The sequence below is a fragment of the Corvus brachyrhynchos genome, unplaced genomic scaffold (genome assembly GCF_000691975.1).
Source record: "Corvus brachyrhynchos isolate BGI_N302 unplaced genomic scaffold, ASM69197v1 scaffold23, whole genome shotgun sequence".
Lineage (NCBI taxonomy): Eukaryota > Metazoa > Chordata > Aves > Passeriformes > Corvidae > Corvus > Corvus brachyrhynchos.
Window position 1 is genome coordinate 13,169,260 of NW_008238983.1, and position 27,074 is coordinate 13,196,333.

Consider the following 27,074-nt stretch of genomic DNA (forward strand, 5'->3'; position numbering starts at 1 on the left):
GTTACGCTTTGTACTGATTTGTGGATAGTAAAATGTTAATGGCAGTGCCATCTCTGGTGCTCTGGTGAACAATAGCCTGATGCAAGAAATGGGTCATCATCTGAACGCCCACTCGGAAAAAATTTCCCCCTTTCATTTTATGTGCTGTTAGTATCAGATCCTGCTTCCTCTGCAGCAGTTAGGTTTTGCCCCTGACTTCAATGGCAGCAGGATCAGACCGTTCACTGATTAAAATGCAAAGCTGCAGATATCTCCTGCATGGGATGAATCCCCACAGGGAAAATTTGTCTGCATTTTTATTCATGTGAAGCATTTTAAGGCTTTCATTTACACAGTTCATTCAATAATAATGTGCATGCTGTATAATGGGGTACCTGATTAAGCATGCTTAAGTGCTTTGCTGGAGCAGGGCCATTTCTAGAATTTGAAGATTTGCTATGATCACACCCTCAAAACAGGCAAGCTAGTTTGGGGAATTTTTCACCTGAGCTAATGGGCTTAAATAGGAGCAGCATAAAAGGGGGAAATTTGGAATGTCTTTGAGTTTCTTTCTTTTTAGCCTCAGTTCCTCCTCAGTTCAGGCTGAGAAGGTCACCCTGGTTTAGGTTTTAAGTTTGTCTATGAAACCCTCCAGTAACTTTTAAACTGGCCACCAGCTTCTCCTGAATGAGTCAGGAAGAATAACAGTCTGATGTTCAGTTCCAGATGTTTATAATAAAGAGGTAGGACAGAGCACAGAGACTTTCTTCATGTGTTGACATAAAAGCTCATTCTCTATAATTTACCAGGGATACTGAGGGAAGGATGTTATGAACAATAGCAAAACTGCAACTCCAAGCATGGTGGGGTTTAGATATCAGAGAACTCAGTCATTAATGCAGAAGTTCAAAAGAAATGCTTAAGGAATTGATGGGGTCTGGAGGAAGAAAATAAGAAAACAAAGAAGAAAGAAAGAAAGAAAAAAGGGAAAAGTTCTCAAATCCTAACATCCATTTTGGTTTTGAAAAGCAAGAACCTCAAGCTCCTGTGATTTTCATCTTCATCTACTTTTTCCATTTTTTATTCATTATTGCCCTCTCTCTTTCCTGTTCTTATCCCTAATTAAAAAACCAAAATGGCAATTAAAAAAAAAAAAGGCACCTTCTCTTTTAAACTCCAAAAACCCAGTTAATTTCTTTTCCTAAAACCACTACACAAGGAGTGTGTTTGGAAAATTTTTTAGCAGGTGTGACTGGCCACTGCTCTACTTTGTACAGTACAGTTTGTACAGTAATGCTCAAACATTACCTTAATTCTCCTGATTGCTCATAATTTCAGCATGGTATTATAAAAGTCTCCACTCACCTTAGAGTGGCCCCTATCAAACCAGCACAGAATCAAGCTGGTGGTTTGTTATTACTCTTCCCATTACAGCATGCAAGTCTAAAGATTTCTGTCTCAATTGCTTTCAGCCTGCTAATTTTCTCACAGGCACTAATTTAAGTCTGTGGAAAAAACCGCAAGGAGTTTCCCTGTGCAAGGACTTTTTTGTGTAAAAGAATGCAATCGATACATTGCCAAAGCCTTGTATTATGAACATGTATTTAATGTACTCTGAAAGTGAAGAAAAGCCTTTTTAGTACAGTCTGTGTCCTTTGTAAGAGCAGGCTGAAGACAAATGATTTTATTTCAGGAACATCTGAATCCCATTGATTAGCATGATGAATACAGAACAGGAAAGCTGCCAGGTACAGAGGAAGCTGGGCATGTCCACAAGGCAGTGGAGCAAACAAGCAAATTACAGTATATGCATGCTTTTTTTTTTTTTTTTTACCCAAATGTTTTCATTTGGAAAACTTGGAGACTTAAACCTCTAAGTTTCTTTAACTGACTGGTCAGTTAATCAGCATATTGCTCTAATTCTCTGAAGGCAAGCAGAGAAGAGTTTTAGAAGTGAAAAAATACCATTTTAAACTGTAAGTAATCAATAAAATAGTCACATACATTACATTTAATTGGGATAAGATCTCTTCTGGGAAAAAAAAAAAAAAGATGTTGCTTATTTTAGGGGAGAACGGTGGCATAAGTTTTACTTAGCAAAAAATAATTATGTCACTCCTAAGCATTGATTTAACACGTCTGAGACTGGTAGTACCCAAAAAAGGTTTCAGAACAAAACCAAGATACCAATACATTCATGCAGTAGACCCCAAAGTGTCATCTACTTCCAACACCACCAGTAAGTTATATAGGGTGGCCCTTTATAGTCTTTGGCAGTCCACTGTGAGGTTTTCTGGAGAACAAGTCCCGTAACAGTTTGTTTGCCTTCCAAAATGCTCCATCTTTTACAAGTAAAAGTTAAGTAAACAAAGCTCTTATCTTGAACTTGAAGCCAGTAATTATTTTTTTCATACAATCTTTACAATTCTTATATATTTCATCATAATTTTTATGTTTTAAGAAGTATATTCATTCAGGTCTGTTGAATGAAACATGAAACATGACTGTTTCATCCATAGACACACCTTAAAAATAGAGCTGTTGCATGTTTCCATAAGTTTAGAAAAAAAAGTTGAAACTATTTCTGCATGAAGTTTTATGCTTTTACAAACTGTAAAAATATTTCCCTTTTAGTTTTTAACTTTCTGTCAAGTGAAAAAATTGAGAAAAAAAACAAACATGGAGGAGAAAAGAAAAACGCTTACCAACATGTTTTAAAAATCAGAAATCAATAACAATTTTTATTAGATGTTTGAAGTAGAAATATTAGTTGTTTTGTTTGCTCTAACAAGTAAGCAGATAATCCCCTACCAGTCTTTCGCTGTTTACGGGAGGGCACCATATATTTAGAAACTTTATTTTCACCTTTCAATCACAACAGTCTTAGAAGAAAAAAATTGTATTTGTCTGTTATAGTGCTCCTTTCTCGTTCTTTCCTCCATCTTCTTTTGTTCTAGGTCATTGTCCTCCATTACACCCCACCTTTGCTTATGGTTAGAAAGTAATTATTTTATCCATGCCAGGAACCAATTATGGAATCCACAAAACGAGCTGACAAAAGAAACGCTCTCTCTGCTCTCAGCCTTTTGTTCCCTCATGCCCGAAAACCCAGAAGTGAATGTCCATGGCCAGAATTCTCAGTTTCTTAGAAGAAAGTAGGCAGGCATTTTAGTCAGTGTTTACTGACTTAGAAGTGGTAATAGGAAAAACTGAGTATGAGCATCTCTAAGGATGGAAAAGCACTTTGGTATGAGAATCATCACCTACCTGGAACAGAGAAAAATTTTCAACAGTTTGTTTACTGTAACTCCTTGAGCATTGCCTGTGTTTGAATCAGTATGATCTGGCACTACAAATGCCACTTCAAATACCAACCTTCCAGTTTGATTTGGCCCATACCTTATGTGTAAACCTGGCATAACTTCAAATTCACACCCAGGATGAACACTGTCACACACACACACTTGTACCACATGCATGTATTTGGTTGAACACAGATGTTTAGACCTGCTTGTTGCGGATAAAGTGTGAGCTGCTCTATGTGTATGGGCATGATGACTTCCTCACATTCCACCATACAAGGGCAGCAGAGTGTGTCCAAGATGCCACTCAAGTATTAACAGTACAGTTCTGGTAGTTAAAAATGCTCTTATTTTGACTAAAGAAGAAGAAAAAAGGGAATTTTGTTTCACTTGGAAGAAACATTCACAGCTTATCCACAGACCACTTGCATTGCAAAGCTGGTCTGCAAGGGAATTAGAGGAGAAATGCCTTGACATTCAGTCAGGATGGGAAAAGGGAAGACCAGGTTTATTCCACACTACAGGAAACAGGTAAATAGCTAGTTAAAAATCTAAATACCAGGAAATGAGGCTAGAAAGACTATTTCATTTACTGGGGTCCAGTCCCATACTTATGTAACCAGGAAACATTTTCTTTGATTATTCAAAGTGAGTGTGCTCCCTTACAGTCAGACTGACTTCTCTGCCTCAAAGTCTGCAAAATAACAACTTTTATTTCCAATACAGGCAGGCAGCATAGTGTAAGGGAATGTAAGGGGATACAAAATACCCCCACTTTCCAATCAGTGTTTCCTGTACCCAGGACTCAGACTCCTTCCTTAGAACTTTCTCAAGGCATGACAAAATGAAGCAGATCTGGTGACCCAAATTTACAATTTTCTTATTAGAACTGAACAGAAAAAAAAATTTTTTCATGTTCAGGGTACATTTAAGGAATAGAAAGGACTCAGTGGTTGATACCCGTTCTGTATGTTACCAGCTTCTGGAGTCATTCATTCTTTCTTTTGCCTTGGTGCTTTCAACAGTCATTTACTACTTGGAGCCAGAGCACTACAGAAGAATATGCAATAAGAAAGGAACAAAATAGGGGATTCTTGCAGAGAAATATACAAGATCACCTTTCACCTCATCCACCTCAGCAAAAATCAGCATTTATTACCTGTAAGCTCTTCTGGATAAACAAAGAACTAATTATGTCACTTTTCGTTTTGTCAACTTCTTATGAATTTTAGCAGTGGACTTCTCTACCCATGGAGCTGCTACAGCAGAAGCTTGTGAACAAGAAGTGTGTAAACAGAGACAGCAATTTTGTTTCATTGTCGTTGAGGGGGGAGTCCATAGTTTTGCAATGACATCAGAAAACAACATAGCTGTAATTTTCGAGGGATGGAATAAGTTCCATTCTGTCTTCTAAAATAACATGTATTTTTGTATGGAACGTTAAATGGTGCCTACTGCATGTACTAAATATATATTGAGAGTCATGGTAGTGACTGGAAGCCAAGCTCAGAAGACAGAACTGCTGTCATACATACACACACAGAGCCCAGCTCTCAAAAAAAGGCACTTTTATACTGGAACAGAACAATAGAGAGGGCTTAAACTGGCTGTAAACATAAATGATGAGGGTATGAGAATCACGACCACAGATTTTACTTTAAAAAAGCATAATAAAGGGACAGATGATGGGCATGTGATAGATTGGATGGCAATACATTTAATAAACAAATGCATCATAAGTCTTTGCAATTTATCATACAATTTGAACTGGATGATTTCTCTACCCATCATTCTCCCTTGGCACTTACTGGAGCACTCTACATGCCATGGACAGCTTTAAATAATTCCAGTTGAAAAACAACAAGAAGAGAAATATTTCCTTTTTCCATTCATATATTTAGAATATTTTTTTCCATATTTTACCTGCCCAGAATAATTTTCAGTGCTGGACCAGTAGCACATTTTCTGAAGACAAAAATGGAATGAGTTCAAAGTTTAGTATTATTCTACAGCCTTGTCATTAGAAAAGGGGAAAAAATCCATCTGCCCAGTAAGAAAGACAACATTCATTTCAATCCTCAAAGATTCCAACTGTAAGAAAAAAAATGAAAGCATTACACGTAGAAAAGATATTTAAGGATGTTTTGAGAATCAGGGATTTTAGTCTCTGAGTGACTGGATTGCTGAAAATGAAGTAATTTGTCTGTGAAAGAAGACGGGTACTAAACTGACCTGGTCATGATTTTAAAATTCTAAGACTCAAGCTGATTAAATCCACCAGGCAGAACACAGTCTTTCTATACTGGTACTAAACCTGACCTGCTCCTATGCACTTACGCATAGTTTCAAGCACGTATACCAACCACATGCACTAACTACCATTTGCACAGCTGCCATAGATACAGAGGAAATATCCATGCAATATAATAGGCAACCCAATATGCCACCATCCTCTGAGAAAGCTTGGAGAAGAGATTTGAGCTTGCATCTGGAAGACGCCATTGCAGTGGCATCACCTGAAAATGTAATTTTATCTTAATTTTCTTATTTGTGATGAAACTGATTTTAAAAAAATTTAAAAACAAAACGTATTTTTTCTTTTTAGTTGCAGAAAAAAAACGACTCCAAAAAACTAAAAACTGAAAAACTTTTTGTAAGTGTGAGATCTATCAGGTTAAAATTCACTTTTAGCGTTATTCTTGCTTGCTCTCTACTGTGAATCTGGGACAACACCGGCTCCCTCTGGTGACCAATGTACAAAAGGATTTCAGTAAAATCTTGTGCACTGCGAAGCTTAATCAGTTTCTAGTTCACTGGATTTCGTACGAGTTGAGAAAATTCATCAGAATAGGTTTAATCATAAATTATACCTCTGTCCTTATTCCCTAAGAGCACTGAATGTCACTGACATTGGAGCTGTATGACAGGAATTCGTTTTGATTTATAAGTTACCCCTCCATTTATTTGTCCTCCAGAAATGGCTCAATGGTATTTTCCATTTTTTTGGATTGCTTATTTGATTTTCACCCCAGATATCTTAACTTGAAGGACAGCATTTGAATAAGGCAGTTTGGCAATACAGAAAAATCCTGATTATATTAAATGTGTTGCTTACTAACTCTGGTAATAGCATTCTGGTGAAAAACTGTATTCTAGTAGTCTATTTGTTATCAACTTCTCCATGTCACTCTCACTACCCTTCCAATGTCTCCAAGATTAAAATAAAAGGAGTAAAACCAAGCCAATGTCCTTTCATATCACTGCTAACCTAAGACTCCATCAAACAGATGGAGACCTAAACTGATACTTCTTCCTGTTATTGCACATGACAGAAAAACTCATTCTCTTTCAGAAGCCAGGTTGAGGAGCCCTTACAAATCCTGAGCTGAAGCTTGGAACAAACAGGAATTCCCCAACTGTACCTCAGGGCTGAGCTGTTGCTCATGAACCAACTCCCAGTGAGTTCCCAGTCCTGCAATCGTGCTTTGCTTAAGCCCTTTACCTCCTTGCACACATGGTATTATGAATTAACAGTTCTGAGACTGAGTACTGACTCAGATACACTGAGTATCTGTGCCATTCCACTCCACAGATTTGGATTTCATAAGTGCCACTGAAAGTTTTTTCTGACACCATGTACAGTACTGCGAGGTTTCAAACTATGCTAATGTCACAGTATAATTTCTTACAACTAGGATGATTTCTTGTAAAGATGCAAAAAAATTTTCTTCTATTTTTTTTGTAAGTTCTGTTTAATAGTATATACGTACCTGTAACTTATGAAATCATAATAAACAAAGGATATGAGTGAACATAAGCAATGATTTTTTTTTAAATCCTGAAAGGCAGAGCTGGCTAGCTTAAGCTGGTCTTTAAAATATTTTATCTAGGATTTCACAAAAAGTGTTAATTCCCACAAACATATTTTAGAGGTAAATTTTGCATTTTAATAAAAGAAAAGGTAAATTAAGTATAAATAATGAACTTTTTGAGTTTTCACCTACAGCTTTTAAGAGCTTAAGGAGGCTACCTGAAGAGACTGCTTTTCATAGGAAACATGCCAGCAATGTGGAGAAGAGCCATAGCTGTATCCTTTCAAAGCAAGGAAATTTTTTCTTTAAAAATGTGATTTTCTTGAAAACTTGTGCCACCTTTCAGCGAAAATGGTGTCAATGGAAAGAACTGCTTTGACACTACACAGTATGTTGTACTCAATATAAAACACTTTGTTTCACCACTTCATTACTTTTACCCTAGTCTGAACTCCATGGGCCAGGTAACTCTAGAGTTACAAATAGGATGTAATAGAGTAATGAGAATGGGTAAATTAGGTTCTTAATCTTCACATTGTGAACACCTACTTGTTTTTTTTTTTTTTAAGAGAAGACTTACAATTAAACTATTGTCCTGTCTTAAGAAGGTATTACAAAGTACCTGGCAGTTCAGAGAGTTCAAATCTACTCCACTTTTATTAGAAGACCCTTAGGGTACTAAGTATACTTTCTAAAGGATCACTTAAAACTTATTAACTACATGTCATATTTGTATTAAAAACTGTCAAACCCCATTTTAGTCATATTTCGTATTATTTGTAGTAATGCTTTGCTTTCTTATTCTCCATTTTGCCTACCTGGAAAGGATTCAAGATTAACATGATTATTTGCTTGAGGGTAAAACAATAATTTTTCATCATTTAAATCAGAGTTATGTATTGCAAGTCACTCATTTAAATAACATGAATGTCTTAAAGCACAGTATATGCGAGGTCAGAATAGTTCTGGGTGTGTGCACCATTACATTGCAACTCATAAAGCCTATGTTTGTAGTTCAGGATTATTAAAAATATATGTCTTATGGGCCGTTCTCATGAAGAACTTCCTTCAGTACAAAGAAGATTTTGCTAAGTACAAACTTATATATGATATTTTAATTAAAACTCACTGACTGTTCCTAGTACAAGTGCAAAAAGGAGACTTGTGGAACAAGATTTCTGTTGAGCAAACAGTGTTTGCATTTTTTGTTACAGAAATAGAACACACACCTTGATTTCCACAGGATGTCTCCAGCATCAAGATAAAATTACTCATATTAAGCATCAGGATGAAAGCAGAAGTAAAGAATATGAATCAGTGCATTTGGTATTGGTTCTTGGTATTCCTTTTAAGCCCCTTATAGATGCAACAGATCTTCCTGTTTCTTTTTTTCTTGACAGCTTGATTGATAGCCAAGATATAGAAAGAATCTTGCACTTCAACTTGACTAGGCCATGCCCAGTTCTAGTTTTGTTTCAAAGGAACAAAATAGATGCAATAAGAGGAAGATAGAACAATAGAGAATACAAAATTTTATACTTAGAGTAATAGAAAGAAAAAACAATGTTTTTAGAAACTTTTCATTAAAATTTTTAACAATATGAAAAGTAAGACACCCTGTCCCAAACCTCCACTCTTTTGCAACATCCAATCAAATTGAACCATGGCTCAAAATAAAGAGAATCTTTTGGAAAAGAATGACAGATAATTTTTCTGAGGCTGGTATACAGATTTATATAACACACCATTCAGTTCTGGAGCATACATCTCACAAATGAGTATGAACCACAGCCAAAAATAATCAATAGTAATTAAAAGAGAATGTGCGAGTTTAAAAAGAAAAGAAGCCAAAATCTCAGTCAGAAAAAGAGGGGGTTTTTTTCCAGCTGGGGAGGAAGGAAGGCAACAGAAGAATCAGGGTAGCAGAGGCAACAGGAGGTTCAGAAGTATGAAGGTCATAGGAGGAGAGGCAAGGTCTGTCAGACACGCTTGGAGTATGAAGGGAATGATGCACAACAGTAAACTGTTGGGGGAAAAGAGTAAAAGAATAAAATTGTAAGTATTGTGTAGGTCAGTGAGAAGAATGGCTAGCATGCTCAGTAACATTAAAATATCAGATGCCCAAAGGAGGTGTAGGTGCATGGGCACGTGTGTTAAAATTTGGAATCCCACAGATGCTCTGAGACTGACTCCCCGGATTCATGTGTAAGCTAACTCAATCCTAACAGCACAAGACCTACTGATATGCAGTATGTCTATGAATTCTGCTTTACCTGACCTGAATTTTAATTCTCCAGAAGGTGCAAGATAGATGAGACTGGAGATTCAACTTCATTCTTTAGCCTCAGATTGCCTGAATGAGTAAAAATAGTGAGGGCAATGAAAGCCTCCTAAGCCACACCTGCAAGTGTTCTTGCTTTAAAGACCACCTCTAAGGAAGAAAAGGCTGGGTCACTTGACACGTGCCTTATGAAGCAGTGTACCATGACAAGCCAGCAAAACTCCCTGCATAGCAGCCCTCAGCTCTCAACTGATTTAGAGTCACATGTAAGAGAGTGAAGTTTCCTCTGTTCCTCTTGAACCCATTTTTGGTTCAAGCTAACAAAACCCAAGTCTTAGAATCTAGCCCTGTGAAAGACTAGATATATATCTAAGGTGACTGAAGAAATACGACTGAACTTCTTGTGAAACTGTCATTGCCTTTGTCAGCTGGCTTGTATTATCTGTTCACTCATCAGTGATATAATGAAAAAAAAATTAAAAAATAGATATAAGGCTCTTCTCTGTTCTCCTGGTTCCTTAAAATTAACCTGGTTTTATTCAACTGGTAGTATGTATGTCATTTACAGAAAATAACATGCTTGTACCCACTCCTTCACCCCTTAAAAACCATCCAATTAAGTGATGATTGACTATTTTGAACTATAGTTACAAACAAGGACAGGTTCAAATCAAGATTTCATTTCTTCAAAGACAGAGCACTTTCTGAAATTTACAAATCAATCAGTTGTCAAGCCCTTACCCAGTGTGAACCCTGAGAGCACTACTACTTATCCAGTGCCAGAGTAAATATTTTAACTTCGGGATCTCACTCTACAGGGAGGTGAACTGTGTATTCTTTTTCATAGAGCTTTTCTTACTGCATATCATAATGATAGCTCGTAACTAGCCAAACAAAGAGCTGATCGTGGAGTTTCACAGGAATACTGAATTTACTCTAACGAGCTGGCTGACATTTCAAGGCAGTACGTTTCAGTTGTTTGTCTAGGTGCAGTAGCCTTTCACTATGTGCATTCTTTACCTCAGGTAAGTAGCACAGAGCTCACTGTCAACTCACGTATTGGGAACTCCACAGGCAATGTGACATAACCAAACACCATGCAACAATCTCCATCTCTGCATTCCCAAAGTACACTCAATCTTAGAATCAGGCTGTGAACAATCTGATTAGTAAGATAAGGAAGGAGAAAGGATGCCATAAACACATCGATTTAAACCTGCACACAACATGCAGCTAAGGTTCTACCAGACCAAATGTTAGTGAAACAGTCCGGTAATTAGAATAAAAAGATTTAAGAGCAAAAACTGTGAGGAACTTTTGTACTCTTGTTTATGGAAGAGATTCTTACCATTTGATACAGAAAAGCTGAAGTATCTTATTCATACTCATGAATTACTTACACTCCACATAAGTTTGGGAAACTCAGTGAAGAGTGATGGCCACCACTCTCTATGAAATGAAAATCCCTCAACATGTGTTTCCCAGAGCACAAGGAGACAACTGTGAGGGAGGGAGGGAGGAAGGACGGAAGAACAGAAGGAAGGAAGGAAGGGTGAAGGACAGTCCCTTCACAGACGGTGGCAGATCAAAAGGAGTGAGAATTTCAACTCCACATATCACAGAATTTCTAAATGGGAATTTTTTCTCGCGGAAGACATACTGCTGTTGACAGTCACCCACACAGCAAAGGAAGACCACAATCCTCATCACAGAAAGCTGTTTTGAGAATGACTTCAGAACATCCTCCTCCCCACCTTGTTCGATGAGAAAACACGTTTACTGAGGTTAGAGTTGGGAAGATCAAAAATTTTGTTGTTCTTTGAATCTACCACCCAAATCTTATTTGCACTGCTTGAGGCATTCTCAGGCAATAAAAGACATCATTGCAAAACCTGGTTCTTACACAGCTCAATCGCTACGGTATCTAAGCACCTTTCAGAGTGGCATTAGGCAATGTAATTAGCATCTGTCCTACATGCTGCTGTCTTCTCATGGGTACATCTATACACACTTCTCTTGTGTAAATCTACACACTTATCTTTATCTAGCTAGGACATAGCATAATTACAGAGCTAAAACTTGTCGCTCTCCAACACTGATGCTTTAAGTCTAAAATCAGTACCCACTAAGCTCTTGCTCTCAGTAAATTGAGGATAATAGCTCTTGCTAAGCTTTAGACTTAAAGTCTAAGCTCTTGCTCTCAGTAAATTGAGGATAATAAAAATGCATGTTTTGTTTCTATGTACAAGCTTCATTAAATCCTTTTGGCTGAGATACTATGTTTGTTTAAGAGCAAAGTATCTCACTGATTAAATCAGGGCTGCATTGATTAAAGGGTATTTGATCAGCAAGGTAGATCAGGAAAGCATTGCAAAATTAACAGTGATAGAAAATCAAATGAAGCAGAAATATTAATGCAAAGAAGGCCACAATAGATTTTTAATAAAGAAAACATTGTAGGCAAGCTGATGGTATCTAGAACAAAAAGAAGATTTTAAGTATGATATGATTTCTGTGCATAAGCTGGTAAAGATGTCTTAGGGTTAATCCTCAGTAAGATTCATGTTTTCTGTTAGTATGATCTCCTTAATTTCCATCACTAGCTCCAATAAAACTTACCAATTGTATTTCCACAGCACAGATTTGAAAAATATTGCTTTAGATTTAGCTGGTAATCAACAGCAAACACACCCACAATAATGTATCAGAGTAGCTGCAACCTGCAGAGTACTTTTGGCAAACATAAGGTCTTGGAAAGAGACCTTCTGTCAGATTAGCAGCTAATGGAGACATTTCTCTATCCCATGGTTAGGAGACACCCTCCTAGTCTTCAAAGGAAGTGCATCCATGAGATGTCATAACGTGCAGAGCTCTGCTGCTTTTATTGGCTCTACATGGGTGTGCAGGGCAATCCCACAGGGAACATAATACATGATCAAAGACTTGGATTGTGTACAAAGATTTAAAGGCAGTCAATGGATAAGCACGAAAAAGTAGCATGAAAACATGCTTTTCACAAGTACATGGGGACGTGGAAAATATTGTACTTCTTTGTCTGATAACTGTTATGCCCCAGGGTGAAGAGCACACAAAGGACTACCAAGAGATGCCAAGAAAGATGTACCCATTAGGACAGGATGGCCTTTAACAATATACAGCTCCTGTAAATGGTTTAATTTTCCTAAGGAGGATACTGTAGTTTTCAACCTAGACTGACAGACCCATTGACTCTCAGTGGGACTTGTCTCTGGAGACAAAAAAATTGTTAGTACAGAAAAACAAACTTGGGGAATTAATACAAGACAACAGATTTTTTTTTTTTTTTCAGTTGAACAAAGCAAAAAAGCTTGATGGTTATTTTTAAATGCTTCTGTACAATGGCCAGGTATCACATGCAAAACTCTCTCGAAACAAGTGTTGATATTAGTTAGTTACAACTTGATATTAGTTAGTTACACTGCATTGGACATTTTGAAAGACAACAGGCTGGAAAAAGGGGGAAAAACAGACACAGATGTCTAGAGAGCAGAGAGGAAAGTCTGGAAAAGCTACCCCTGAGAGTAATCATCAAAAGAGTGGAAATGCAAATACAGATACTTTCAAACATACGTTTAGGTACCAGCTCTGTTGGTGCTGTAACATCTGCTTCTCTGTAACACACTGATGGATCCACAATGTCACTGCCAGGAGGAGGGTAAGGTGGGGGTGGGGGGATCGCTAACTGGGGGGGACCACGAGTGGTGCCCCTAGGAGGCTTTTGTGGCACCTGCCGTCCATCACCTACAGGGGGATCAATTAACTTGTTACTTCATTGCAAGATAATGATTGCTCTGTTTATTGTTATTTTTTTTAAATTACACATTGATTTTCCCTTACCCACATCCAAGGTCTCTCTGGATCTACTTCCACTCTTATTTACATACAAATAATTAAGGCAGAAGGAAAAGGTGGGTCTTAAACCAACAGCAGTGGGACCAGAATTGAGCCCAGTACACACATGTACATTATAACTAACAGTTAAAATCACCGGTTTTGGCAGACATAAGGAAGGAGAAAAGTAGTTGAGTTAAATAAAAAAATTGAAAAAAAGCAGTGTAAGAAAATGTGAAAAATATGTTTTATTTTTATCTTCTGAAGTGTCAAACTGCCTGAGTTTGCTGACCTCTCAGATACTTTATATGACTATTTTCCTGACTCTTCCTGAGAAAAAGAGGAAGATGCCTTAGGTCAGTATTTTGAAGTAGGTATCTTACAGGTTTTTCTGTTCTTTTTTTTTTGAGTTGGTTTTCATTATTTTGACATTGTAGAGAAGCAGATGATTAAGTTGTTTTATGCAAAACAGTGTTTGAAGCTATCAAAGGAAATGCCCATAACTTTGTCTGGGGGATTATTTCAACACTGTGTGCAATAACTAAACAAATACATGTGTCTTTCACTGTACTCTGTGAACCACTTGCAAAGTTAAAGAGCTGCTGCCAGTTTGTAGGGTACAGAACTTGAGCTACTGCTATTTGGAAAGCCCTTAGAGGCTGAAAGTACACTGAGGAACCACAACTACCTGCTCGTCCTGCTCTCATACCCTGCCTCAAGCATGTGGTCATTGCTGAACATGGATGCTGGCAGGGACAGATCTTTGGTCTGATCCATTCCTACACTCTCGGGCTTGTGCTTTGGGGCTGCTGAGAAGGGAAGCAGCACCAAGGGGGAAGATAAAAGATTAAACCATTATGATTTTCTACTTAGGAGTCAGTAGCTTCCAGGGGAGTATCTTCCAGAGACACATTTTAACGCTGGCAAATGTGCAAGCCCTTTTTTTACTGCTTTGAGGAAATTTGGCACAATACTTTGGTATCACAATAAATGATTCAGTATTGAATACTACAGTGAATTTCCCAGTTTGAGAATATTTTTGATAGGATCTTCTGCTTTGATTCACATGGCTAACTTGAGAGCTACATAGGTACCTTTAATACTTTTTCAATCATGTGGCTGACTATTTCTTGCAGCACGTTTTTCCCCTCACTGGAGTCTTGCTTTTTTCGCAGCTTTTCTCTCATGCTTTCAGAGCCATCTGTGCTTTCTCATTGTTTTCTTGCAAGGGCCCCGAAGAGAGGCTGTTTTACCAACCCTCTCTGGCTGTAACATTTTTTCTTTTTAATGAACACATTCATTCAAGAAAGTAGCAGAAAACGAAAAGCACTGAAGACAGGGCTACTGTGGGACAAGTTCTTTGTCAGTGTAAAATAATAAGTCTCCATTAAAGCAAACGATACTACAGAATCCCACATGAGCAGAGTCTGGCCAGCAGGCACTTACGTACACAGTATTGAACAGACTAGAAGTACCTCTGCTATATCTCATCTGTAACATTTGAGCACCAATACAAAAAAAAAGAACACTTATAAAAAGTTAAAGCAACAAATGTCAGCAAAAAGTGACCAGCAGTAGGGCAAAGCATGAGAAGCGGTAGAGCGTGACATCTTTAGTGGCTAAAAGTAAGCCAATTTGCTGAAAACTTCTGTGTTATATGGCCCAGCAATAACATTGCCCTTAGAGAGTTTAAATAAGAGATGTCAATGGAGTCGAATATGTCACATGATAATGGACTCCTGCTGCTACATAAATGCTGAGGCATTAAATGTGAAGCATTTACTGAAAATAAATGTTGGAACAAAGCCAAGAGGTTTCTTTCTAAACTGTAAGGCATCTGTAATGTAAGCAATTATGTATGACAGAATGTCATATCTGTATGTCTTAGGCATTTTGATGAAACATGAGGTCAAAGGCATGAACTGAAGTGCACTGAGTGCATTATGGCACTTGAAGAATGATTCTCTTAATGTACTGAAAAATGAGTTCCAATATGTGGGGTCATTATCTCATATCTTTATCCATTATAAAATCACTTTGCTTGCTAGAAGCATAATCCTGGTGTCCTCACTCAGGCAAGGCTCTCACCAATCTGAACAAGCTACCAGGCAGATAACAACAGAGTTCTAGGAGAATGTTTTTCAGTTTTCCTGTAGGAGTAGACGTGGTGCCACATGCAGCTGAAACTACAGTCTCTTTTATTGTCTCTAGGTATGTATGGCATTCCTTTGAGAGCATCAGTTCTTTTCTTCTACTGATTAGCTAAAGACTCAGCAGATATTTATTTATAATGAAAGTGAGGATGAAATTTAAAAAACCAACTTTACTCTGTATGGGCAGTTGATGTCAAATTGTTGGAGGACTATATGAAAATCAAATGCCTTCAGGTTTTAGAAACATGAGGAGACACTGAACCAGCCTGACTGTACTTGGGTTCTAGCAGAACTTCATGGCTTGAGATGCATTCAGTATTGCCTGGCCAATCTCTATTTATTATTTATTAGCATTTCTATTTACTATTTCTGTATTTCCATTTACTAGCAAACCAATCATGACCTTCAAGGTGCAGAATAGGCCCAGGGCTAGTGCTTTTGTATGTAAAGTTGGTGCCAAATATTCAAATGATCTGATGAGTGTTATCTACATTTTTACTACCCTGTGGTACTCTGTATGGTGGCATTAAAAAAACCAAGAGGTAATATACAAACACTTATTTCCAGACTTTCATTCTGCAGAGAAATGTAGGGTTTTTTCCCCAAGTTACAAAAGTTTCCAATCTCACAGCATAACAGAATTAAGGCAACTTCAAACAGTGAGCAGTGAAAGCACATGAATAGGATTATTCAGGAGAAAACGCCTCTCACCCATTGTGCTCTTCCTCTTGTCTTCCCTGTCTTCTGTCCTGTTTGGCATGGCAGGAGTGGGGGGAGCAGATGCAGCTGGTGGAAGAGGGGCACGCCTCTTCTTTTTCCTTAAATCACTGAGGGATGCTCCTTGTGATATCTAGCAAAGTTGAAAAATAAGCACAATAAAGGATGTATTTTGTTGATGTTGCAAATTGTCAACAAGCAAAAGAAAAGTGTTTTCCATATGACCTAATTTCTCAGCACAGTTTATTTATAATGAGCATTTATAGTGACAACAGGTGATTAAAGAAGTACAGTAATATTGCACTCAGAAAAGGAAAGAGACAAGAACTGCAGATGAGTGTCACAGCAGAAATACCAGTCTGGTAGGCATTTGATGGTTTTGGAAAAAGTGAACTAGGGAGCCCAACACTCATCAAAGCAGAGTATGATACGATGTGTGTTGTTAATCTTAAGCCATAACATAATCTTCTTTTTCCATTGGTTTCTTCAAGCCTTAAATTATGGTTAAATACTCCAGTTGGCATGTGTAGTGCATAAACTCTCTCTCATTTCTTTTATTTTTTTCTCAAATTCTTGTCTAAGGACTTCTGAGAGAAGAATCAGAATTGACAGTTTGCTTGCATGATGATATGAGATCATACTGTACTCTATTCATGCCTACTGGACTTCACAGACATACTTTTGAATATCTGTAACACCTTGGCTTCCAATAATTGCAACATGCTGGTTGATATGCCAGGACTTCATTACTGTTTATGCCGCTTTTAAAAATATGAAAAATGTTATTACAAATGACTTGGGTTTCACTGGGTTGCATAATATTTTCCGTAGCTTGTTGGAACTTAGTTCTATTTCCTTTTTCCAGAAAAATAAAAATAATAATAAAAAAACCATGTAGGAAAGTCTGTGGAATTTTTATATTTGAAAGGTACTGACAACAGCAGTCAGTACCAGGCTTTGCTGAGGAAGAGAGTAATGGTGGCTGCCCACATATGACATGCTGCTGGCATTCCTCCAAAGAAGCCTTCACTTCTTTGACCTAACTGCTCTGTCTGTCCCAATACTCCTGTATCTAATATAGAAAACCGCTGGGTGGTTTTCTACTATCTCAAAGACCCAGCTAATAAAAATAAAAATAAAAATAAACCCAATCATATTCGTAATATTTCCTTTAATCCAGAGGATTAACAGACCCTTAAAAGACAATTGTTGCGGGAGATTTCATTGAACAAATAGTAGCTTCACACTGCTTAAATCTACCATCAGAGTTCAGAGGAAAGGCACTGATTTACAGCTTTCCTTTCCTGCGCTGAGTAAAAAGTCTGAGAATAAATGAATTTTACTAAGATTAGGATATGAATAGTGTCTCATACACTTAGCCTTCCTTTTCAAAAGCACTCAGGAGTGTCTTACATTATAAAAAAGAACCTTTTTGTTCCCACCTTTCAAGGATGATGCTTTAACCACCATGCCACATGGCAATTGGACACTCTCCACCCCTTGGTGAACCTGCATCCTGCATGGGAGAAACTTGGCAGTAACTGCACTGGACATAGAGCACAGCAACCAGGATGAGTTGCAGCTTTGCACCAAACAAGAGTGGAAAAGAAAGGTGTCCTGGTCCTACTTCCTACTATTACGGATTATTTCAGCATTTTATATTAAATTTCCACCAGATGCAATGCATCACTAAAGCCAGTGAGGCCAATCTAGACAAAGTCAGGCATAGTAAATGGGCAATAATGTTAAGAATTTGTAAACTTAAATTTTGATCATCAAATTTCACAGAATTTAAAAAACATTGGACTCACACCCAGAAAAGAACACCACACCAAATGCTCAGGAATGGATACTGCAAAATTATAGAGCTCCACTGAAAAACTTTTGCCCAATGTTATAGTGTTGCTCTGTATTAAGATGGGACACATCCCCTGACAAAGGAACTGCCTGCAGTGATTAGGAACTGAAGTTTAAACAGAATGCCCAATATTGAGCTGAACATGGGAAACCCTGTTCAGTGAAACAGACCCATCAGGCTTTAGTTTAAAGGGGAATTACACAGAGGACAGCTACCTAATGCCTCATTCTTCTCTACTGAAGAAATGGGCAAATACACACTTCGGAAAAAAAAAAAAACAACCCCATTCTTCTGCACTGCATTTTAAATAACTAAAAACATGTAGGCACTTAATACTGCATCTCGATTCTTCAGGATACCACCTTACAGAAAAAAAAAAAGAAAATCATCGAAGTGGAGATTTTGATTACTACAGAGACTGCAAAATTCAGTAGCTATGAAGAACTTGAATCATCTGGGAGACAGGCAGCATCTGAACTTTCCCGATACTTCACAAGTACAAGCTTGACTTTTGCAGTTGTTTAATGGCATTTTGCAGCTTCCATGTTCACTCCTCCCTCTCCAGACAGAAAGGTCATTTTATTTTAGGACAAAAAATGGTTGGACTGCTGATTTAAAGGATAAAGCTAGGAAATCTTGAGAATCAAGGCAGAAAGTAAGGAAAAGTCTTCCCACTTAAAATGATAGAGATTACTGATCACCCTTGCCCAAGGACCAGATGAGTGAAGGATGTTAGCTTGGTGTAGTCAAATTCCTCAAAGACACGTAAGTGCTTTCCTATGAAGAAAGGATCCTTTTTAGAAGTCAGCTTATCTTTTTCAGCTTTATGTATTCTTATTTAGGTCGAATCTCCTGAGGAACATTAGATAGATGTATGGATGGACACACTGCTACAGTTAAAGAATAAGCTAGGAAATAGCTAGTGCACGACTGCAATAATGCAAGTTTGGTGAAGTACACACACAAAAATGCTTTTATTATACTGTCAGCTAAGTGCAGTACTCTTCACAAACACCATAAAGAAGATGAAATGCTTGTTTAAAGCCAGTCATGCTACAATGTATATAAGAAGTGTCTAGTTCAAGAATAGGTCATAAAATTGCAAAAAGTAGCTTTCCTTTAATCCCAATTCCGGTAAAACTGTGAGGCTAAACATAAATGGAAAAAGCACAAAGAACATTCTGTTTCTTTCTTCCAATTGCATATACAAAACCAATAGAACTTGAAAATAATTTGTTATGGCTGGCTGCTTCTTTTATAAAGAAATCAAGCCTTAACAACATTATTTAGAGTAATTTCCCATTGAAACTTTGTTACAGGAGCCCCTCTCTGAGTCTAACAGAATATTTCCTTGTCTTAGCACTTGCGCTTCACCTGTATTTATAAACAAGAAATTATTAAATCAGCTCCTGTTACAACAAATACATAATTTTAAAAGATGTTCATTAAGTGTTCTCTGACTATAATTAATGCCATGAACTGAGCGAGAGATGAATAAAAAAGGTCAAAAGGACCTAAGTCTGAAAAATAGTGTAATTTCTCTTCCCATATTGATAAAACCACACACAATTAAAAAAAAAAAAATCCTTTATATTCAGGGCTCACATGCTTTTTGAAAAATACTTCCAATACTGTAGACAAAATATCTGAGCAATGTGCTGAACGTGTTCTCCTTCTGTGAAAGCTCAACGTACTTATCAAATTTGGAGGGCTCTAGATAAGATTTTAGAATATATTTAGAGCATAAAAACAACATCATGGGGAGGTTATTTGTCAAAATTGTGTGGAAAAGGATCCTACAAGGCCAATGCTTGATATTTTCAATCAGCAGCATTTCACAGTCACCTTACTTGCAAACAATCTGTGGATACTGTAAGAGTGGATGTGTAAACTGAGTTTAAGTTTCCTCATGTGTAAAAGTCTAGTATTTTCTTTGGGTCAGACTGCACTGAATATGAAGTAATGAAAAATATTAAATGAGGCCCAAGAAAACAAGTCACCACTACTGAAAATTCATCAAGCCTTCAAAAACAAGGAGGTTCTCAGATAAATTTCCAGTGTGAGCTCCACTCCTTTGCCTTGCCTGTCCTCTACATACAGGCCAGACACTGGTGTTGCATTTGTCAGCCATTCCCTTTTAAATTTTCTAACAGAAATATTTATCTATAAAAGTACCAAGTCATCTGGCAAATGCCAACTTTCTTTTATCCACAGACCCAACTAGGCCCAAATTCACTGCAGGTTTATGGCTCCCAAAACTGAGCCTCCTGTAAGCCAGAAACTGTACCATTAATTTGCATCGTTTGTGCTTCAAAATCCAAACCAGTCTTTCCAGTATTTTTATAAACATTACAAGAAACATTTGTCTTATGGCAACAAATTTTTCCTTTTACTATCACTCCTATCATTTTGCCACAGAAAAGGAAAAATATTGAAAACCTAAGAATTTTCCAGTCTCGATATTTAACAAAATTCTCCTTAAAGCAATTTTCTTCCTGCTCAAACAACATAGCTACAGATGATACAGATGTATCAGCAATAGAATCATGTCTGGAATAAAAGATTGCTTTTAAGGGATGCCGCATGACTGTTGAGCATATGCAAATAAAATATTGAAGCATATGATATAAAATGTGTGAAGAAAGCCCTTATACTCTCTTGCTTCTTTCTCCTTTTTATGCAATGCTATATATCAGGACCTTTAATTGTTTTATAGAGGAATTAGCTAATTTGTCTCATTCGTGAAAACAGTGACTGACTGTAGAAATTATTTTTAGAATTAAAGAAAAAGGACTGGAAAAAGGACACATGGATTCAATCACCTGCATGCCCTCATTACAAACTTGCTCCATCATCCCACACTGACTAGACACACACTCTGATTTAAGCGAGCCAGATTCTGATACACCTGCTGGTGATGATAACGTGTGGGGTCAGAATGCCTACTGAATTATAAAAATGTTTAAATGCAATCCAAAGGAAAAAAAACCCAGAGCTGACCTGTAACTGAACAAACAACAGTATCATCCCAAACTATGTGTGGGACCATCCCAACCCTCTTCCCACAAAGAATTTTAGGAAATCTTGAAATAATTAAGAGCCATTTTACAAGAAGTTCTAAAAGAAAAAAAGACACATGCTTTATTAATAGGCTTTAAACTCTTGATATAACCATAACTGGATTAATCCTTTATAATATTCTATGAAAGACAAGTGGTAGATTGGTATGTAAGTAAGATTTATGGGTTTAGATTTAAAGATATTTTCCTAGGACATAACTTAAAGCAGTTGAGAAGTAAATATTTTGATCCAAGAGGAGTCGTTCTAGGAAAATCAGAGAGATAAATCTTTCAGCTACAGAATGGAGACATAAATCTGTCAGCTAAACTTGATGATATAAAAGCTATTCAGCCCAGCTGATTCTGCATTTTCACAAAGCAACAGATGCTTCAACATGTCTAGCACTAGAAACCACAAGAAGTCCCAACTGACCATTAATGCGCCTTAAACAACATTTACTCATATGTCTAATATTCCCTGGACAGGTCATACGTTATTAGTCTTTTCACTGGCATATACTGACAAAGGAAAATTCAGTGAACACTTAAAACCCTGTGTATGTACAACTCATGAGGTGACTACTGTAAGCTACATGAATAAAATTGTCTATTCAGCACTGAACTTACCTACCTTCTTTCTTTACTGGGTGGTATCCTGCTTCATTTGATCAAAAAATGAATGTTTAATCCATAAGTACACAAATGCACTAAGACACAAGTATATTAGAATCTGAGTTCAAAAGCAGTAGCCTGATGTCTCCCAGAAATGTGTCCTTACATTGCAGAATGCATTTGTGTGGGTTATTTAAAATACTTACTAGGATCCCATGCAATACAACAACATATTACCAAAAAAAAAAAAAAGAAACAGAGATACTAAAAAATCTAGCACAAGGAGTCACTTGTAAAAAGGGTATTATTTGGAAAACTTGTCATTTTAATAAAATGCATAGAAATAACTACACTTCAGAAATTAGCAAGCAGTTTCTCTGCATTGATCATTTTACTTCTGTACATGTTAATTTTTCAGTCTTGGACCTCACAAGCCTGAAAATAAAATAAATAATAATAGGTTTAGTTTTAAGTAAGCCATATGAGTAAGTATGTTGGGGTAGCAAGACTGATATTCAGACCAACCAGACACGATAGCTTGTGTAACTCTGGACACATCACTCTCCTGGAGAACAAATTTAGATGGGAGTTTAAGTCCACAATAATAGCAAGCAGCTCTTGGAACAGGATAGCCATGTTTCAGCCGTTGACAACACCACTCTCTATTAGGGGGCTTCCTCCTGACTTTGAAACTCAGCCCTGTGCGTCCTTGTACTGTGCAGGTGTCTGTCTCACCTGATGGCTGCATCCCAGCTGTACTCCCTGCCTCAGCTTCCGAGCTGCTTTGCTGCTGGAGGTGCTCAGGCACTGTGGGAAACTAGAGTGCAAACTGCATCCATCTTCTGAAAATCCCCTATCATTATTATTTTAACCAGATATCACAATATTTTGCATCATTTTGCCTAAGATGCCTAATTTCAGAATAATTTTTTCTTATTTTATTGGTGTTAAACAGAATTTTTGAACAAAATTTAGTATTGGGTATCAAAAATCAAGTCCTGACTGCAAAAACACCTTGGTCCCAATAACAGGTAAGAGCTTAGCATTACTGGATTTTAGAGAAATATCTATGTTCTTGTGCTATTTTATTCATAAAATGAAGAAGACAAAATGTCCTTGAATACTTGGCTGATTGGTGACAGAAAGCTAAATCAGTTAACACAAGAAAGCCAGTACAAGGTGAAGGGGCAAGCTCATTTTTCCGTCTGTTTTTATAGAACACACCCTTTGTGAAATGTCACAGTCAAGGGCAGTTAAAAATTAATGTCATTCTAATCTTTAAACACTTTAACTTGTTCAGTTAAATGTGTCAGACAGGAAACTATCCATAAACAAATCTGAGATGTTAAATTACTAAGATAGCTGTGATTTCCTTCTTTGCAAAATCTCATTTCTAGCTGCAGTATTATTTCCACTCAAGGAAATCACTCTACAACACCAAATATTTTCACATGCATTGAAACATGTAGACTACACAAGTCTGCGGATGTTTGCTTTGGCAAAGAATTGAATTTCCTCTCTTTCTCTGAATACAATGTAATCCTCCTTATTTATGTCTTCATGGGGGGGGGGGGGAGGAGAACCAACAAAAAAACCCTCAATCACTTAAAAATCACATTTTAAAACCACCACAAATTAATTTGTTACCAAGATTCATTTCTCCTCTAGAGAAGTTAAACAAAAAAGGCAAAATCAACCCCCAGATTTTAATCTCATACTTGTGCTCATCTTTTTAGTTAGAACTATACAATTAACAGAACAAATGAACATTAGTAAGAATGTAAGATGCACAGTAGCAGTGCAGTTCATATTTATTCTGACACCTTTGTTAATGAATTTGATATGATGTCATCTTTTTAAGAGACTTCCTTTTGGGAAGGCACTAGACTAAGGATTTTATACATTGTCTTTTCTTTCACAGTCTCACACCCTGGATTGTAGGCTGGATGATTGGCTGCTTGTCTGTCCTTAAAAATCTCAGAGATTATCACGAAGATTTGCAGAAATTATTTTGCATCTTTGTCCAATTTTCTGCCAAAAGGATGGGCTGTAGCCTAAAATCTGCTATGGCTAGAAAGTGGAAGGGAATTCCCACAAACATGACAAGGATCAAGGAGAACACTATCCTTTTTACTTCCGATAAACTACATACTTCCCTGGAGCTTAGGTTTCCCTCTAGACTTAACATTTTCTTCTGTAGAGATAGCCAAGTTGTATTTCTAGAGCTTAGCACTAAGTCCTAGGCAATCACTTTGGCAGTCTTCTCAATTTAGAGAAAAATATATCTGATTATTTCCAGTGTTCTACCCACTTTGATCAGCCTTCTCCTTCCGCAGGCACACGGAATGTCTGGGAAACGTGGTTTAGGTAGTAAGGCAAGTGATAGATTCTGTTTCTTTTCCAACTTGATAGGACCACAGAACGGTTTGGGTTAGAAGGGACCCTTAACAATCACCTAGTTTGTGCCACACCTTCCCACTGTCCCCTTCAAATTCCCACTCAAGTCTAGTTCTGGCCTGCACTTATGAATGCCAGCCAAAAGCCCCTGTATTTCCACACTCTTCTGAAAGCAAGAAGAGAGGAGAATAGCAGAGTGGTACCACAGTGTCAGTTAGATATATTACTAGGACAGTAGCATAACATGGCTCTACATCAAGCTATCCCCCACAAGTGTAAGATTCTATTATCCAAAATTATAAATACACTCTGCTAGGAAGACTTGTTTGAGGAACCCATCATGGCACACTGCTTGTTATCCACACCTGGAAGTGTCAGCAACATAGAGCTGAGCAGGACTCAGGGGTTGTCTGCTGGTTCTCAGGAGCTGAAAAATTATATTCTCATTAAGACTGGCACATTGAAAATGAAATGAGGTGTCTATTTCTCTGTGACCTATGCCAACTTTAGAGAGGATGGTGCCAGACTCTTTTTTTATTGTGCCCAGCGACAAGATGAGGAGCAATGGACATAAACTAAAACACAAGTTGCACCTCAACATGAGGAAGAATTTCTTTTCCTTGAGAACAGGCTGCCCAGGGAGGTCATGGAGTCTCCCTGTCTGGGACAAAACCCACCTGGATGTGTTCCTGTGTAACTTGCTCTAGGTGACCCTGCCTTCGCAGGGGGGTTCGACTGGATGATCTCCAGAGGTCCCTTCTAACCCTAACAATGAAGTAGCAGAAAACAACTTTTCTTTTTTTATTATACTTGTGATGTTTTCCCTTGTTTTTTTATTTGGCTAAATGTTGACTATGCTATTAAGCCAGAAAATGAAACCTGATTTACACAGCACATATTTACTTTGTTAATTTATCTATTCTGTAATTTTTTACCTTTTTAATTTAGGAACTGTGTCAGGTGGAGTTAGAAGCAAAGTCTGAAAAGTGATGCAAACCCAGTTTCTAAATTAAGCACAGTGTTAGAGTCATTTTTCATCGCTCACTGAATGCCAGCTCTTCAGAAGTCTTGCTGCTCAAAATGATCTTTGTCTATTAACTTCCCCTAAATACTGTGCCCAACAAAGCCTCATAATTACTTGACACATACTTTCTTCTTTAATGAGAGTTAAAGCTTACGATGACATCAGCCTGTTCTATTTGTCTGAGACTCGCAAGCCAGATGAAGTTTACTTACTGAGCGTTGCAACCCTGCCAAAATTCAGGCTGCATAGAACAGTATGTTCCGGCCCTAATGTCTTGCCAGTTTTCAATGAAGTGCTTGACAGAGACCACATGTGGAGGTCAAGTGATACTATCATGATCTCACCAGATGGTAAGTTGTGGTATCATTCCCAAGGCAGGTAGTATAGTCTGTTCAGAAACAGTTGGCAGGTGAACCATGAACTCACAGCCAGAAGCAACTGGATTATTGCAAAAGATCAAGAACGCTATTGATGCTGGAAAAAAGACTGTTCCAAGAATTTTTCTTGCACATAATTCAAGGATTCAACTCTCAAGACATATGTTTTCTTGCAAAAAAATAGAAGTCCTCCTGCCAAACAAATCTTGCATTTTCGCATGGTTATTATGTTATGCACGTTAAATTGTAATATAAAGACACTGTAAGCTCACCTTGCTTGTGTTCTTGCATATATGTTAACCATCACCAGGTCACTCCAACTTTGATGTCAATTCAGAGATTATATCTACACAGGTTAGAGTGCAGGACTGGACTATTTTCCAGAAAACAATAGGAAAGTAGACCATGGAGGAATCTTACAAAATTTTGTAATTACATTCTCCACCCCTCTAAAGTAACAGCCTATCCAAGTCAAACAGTGAAATACTCAGCATTTCACAAATTCCAGCCTTCAGTTAAAGCAGGTAAGCAATTTAAACCACCACTGAACTGACACTGCTACTATTTCCTGGGCAAAGATTCAGAAACCGTATTTCTAAAACTGCAAGAAAGCCACACAATGGATTCCTCTTACATTGTAAAAAGACAGTTTTACAGCAGACCTCAAAATTTTAAATTCTTCTGGTGCAAAACCTATTGACTGTGAACATTATCTGAGTAAAGACAGACTCTCAAAGGGATGCTCCAAAATGAGTCTTACCTCCAACTGCACTTCTGAGAGGCTGTACCTTGCTAACATGAAAACCTCCACTGAAAATCTGAACTAACATCCTAGTTCATACTGGCCAAGCTTCAGGAAAAAATATGACCAACTGTAGTTAATCACTTCTTGACTGAGAAAGCTTAGATTCCTTTTAAATAATTCATCACACTGCGACACCTTACTCTATTTAAAATTACAGGAAAAAACAGTTGGAAGATAAGGAGGGACAAAAAAGCTGCTGGAAAATAAGTTGGCTGCTTAAAAAACGTGTTGCCTAAAGTTATTAAAATGCTTTCTGCCTTTTTTTTTTTAATGAGACATATGCTGTTAGTAAATAAAAGTGCAGCAAAATGAAGTTGAGCATTAGGAGCAGTAAGGAGGATGGGTGGCAATTTGGACTGAAACAACAGTTTCTTTAGTGGTGTGGAGAAGAAAATTCTGTAATACAGTACTAAAATATAACATACCCTTAACTGATACTCTTTGGAGATGTTGAGAAAGTAGTCACTACACTGCATGCATCATTTAGCTGTAGTTTTTAATAACTACTTTAAAAGAATTAATGTGTTTAAGTGCGCATACACCAGAATTAATTTTTGGAGCTGTTTCTATCATAAAAAGAAGTACAAATTACTCCCTTTCTCTAGCAGCTTTTTTTAGCCTTCCTAAATTTCATGCTTTACATGACAGCAAGATAAGCCTTCAGCCATCATTGCACTTTACTCTTTTAATTTGGGCCTGCATCATTTATCCAAACCAAAGTGCAGCTGTTAGTTAAATTAAGCATCCAAACTGCACAGCAAACATTATCTGATGTGCTGTCAGCTGGCTTCATGTTTGCCATCTCATTATTGTTTTGTAAGACATGAA

The 27,074-nt window shown here is 37.4% G+C and overlaps 1 protein-coding gene across 2 annotated transcripts in view; it reads right to left on the reverse strand.

The window, feature by feature from the left end:
- Positions 1-8,439: 8,439 nt before the first annotated feature.
- The window catches only part of LOC103618800 (protein cordon-bleu), an 84,424-nt gene continuing 65,789 nt past the window's right edge, over positions 8,440-27,074 (reverse strand). For both annotated transcript variants that reach the window (XM_017738729.1, XM_017738730.1), the window contains 2 exons: positions 16,109-16,247; positions 8,440-9,116 (listed from right to left, as the gene is read on the reverse strand). In XM_017738729.1, coding sequence (XP_017594218.1) covers positions 9,073-9,116; positions 16,109-16,247 — 183 coding nt within the window. In that variant the 3' untranslated portion in view covers positions 8,440-9,072. The remainder of the gene's footprint in view (positions 9,117-16,108; positions 16,248-27,074) is intronic.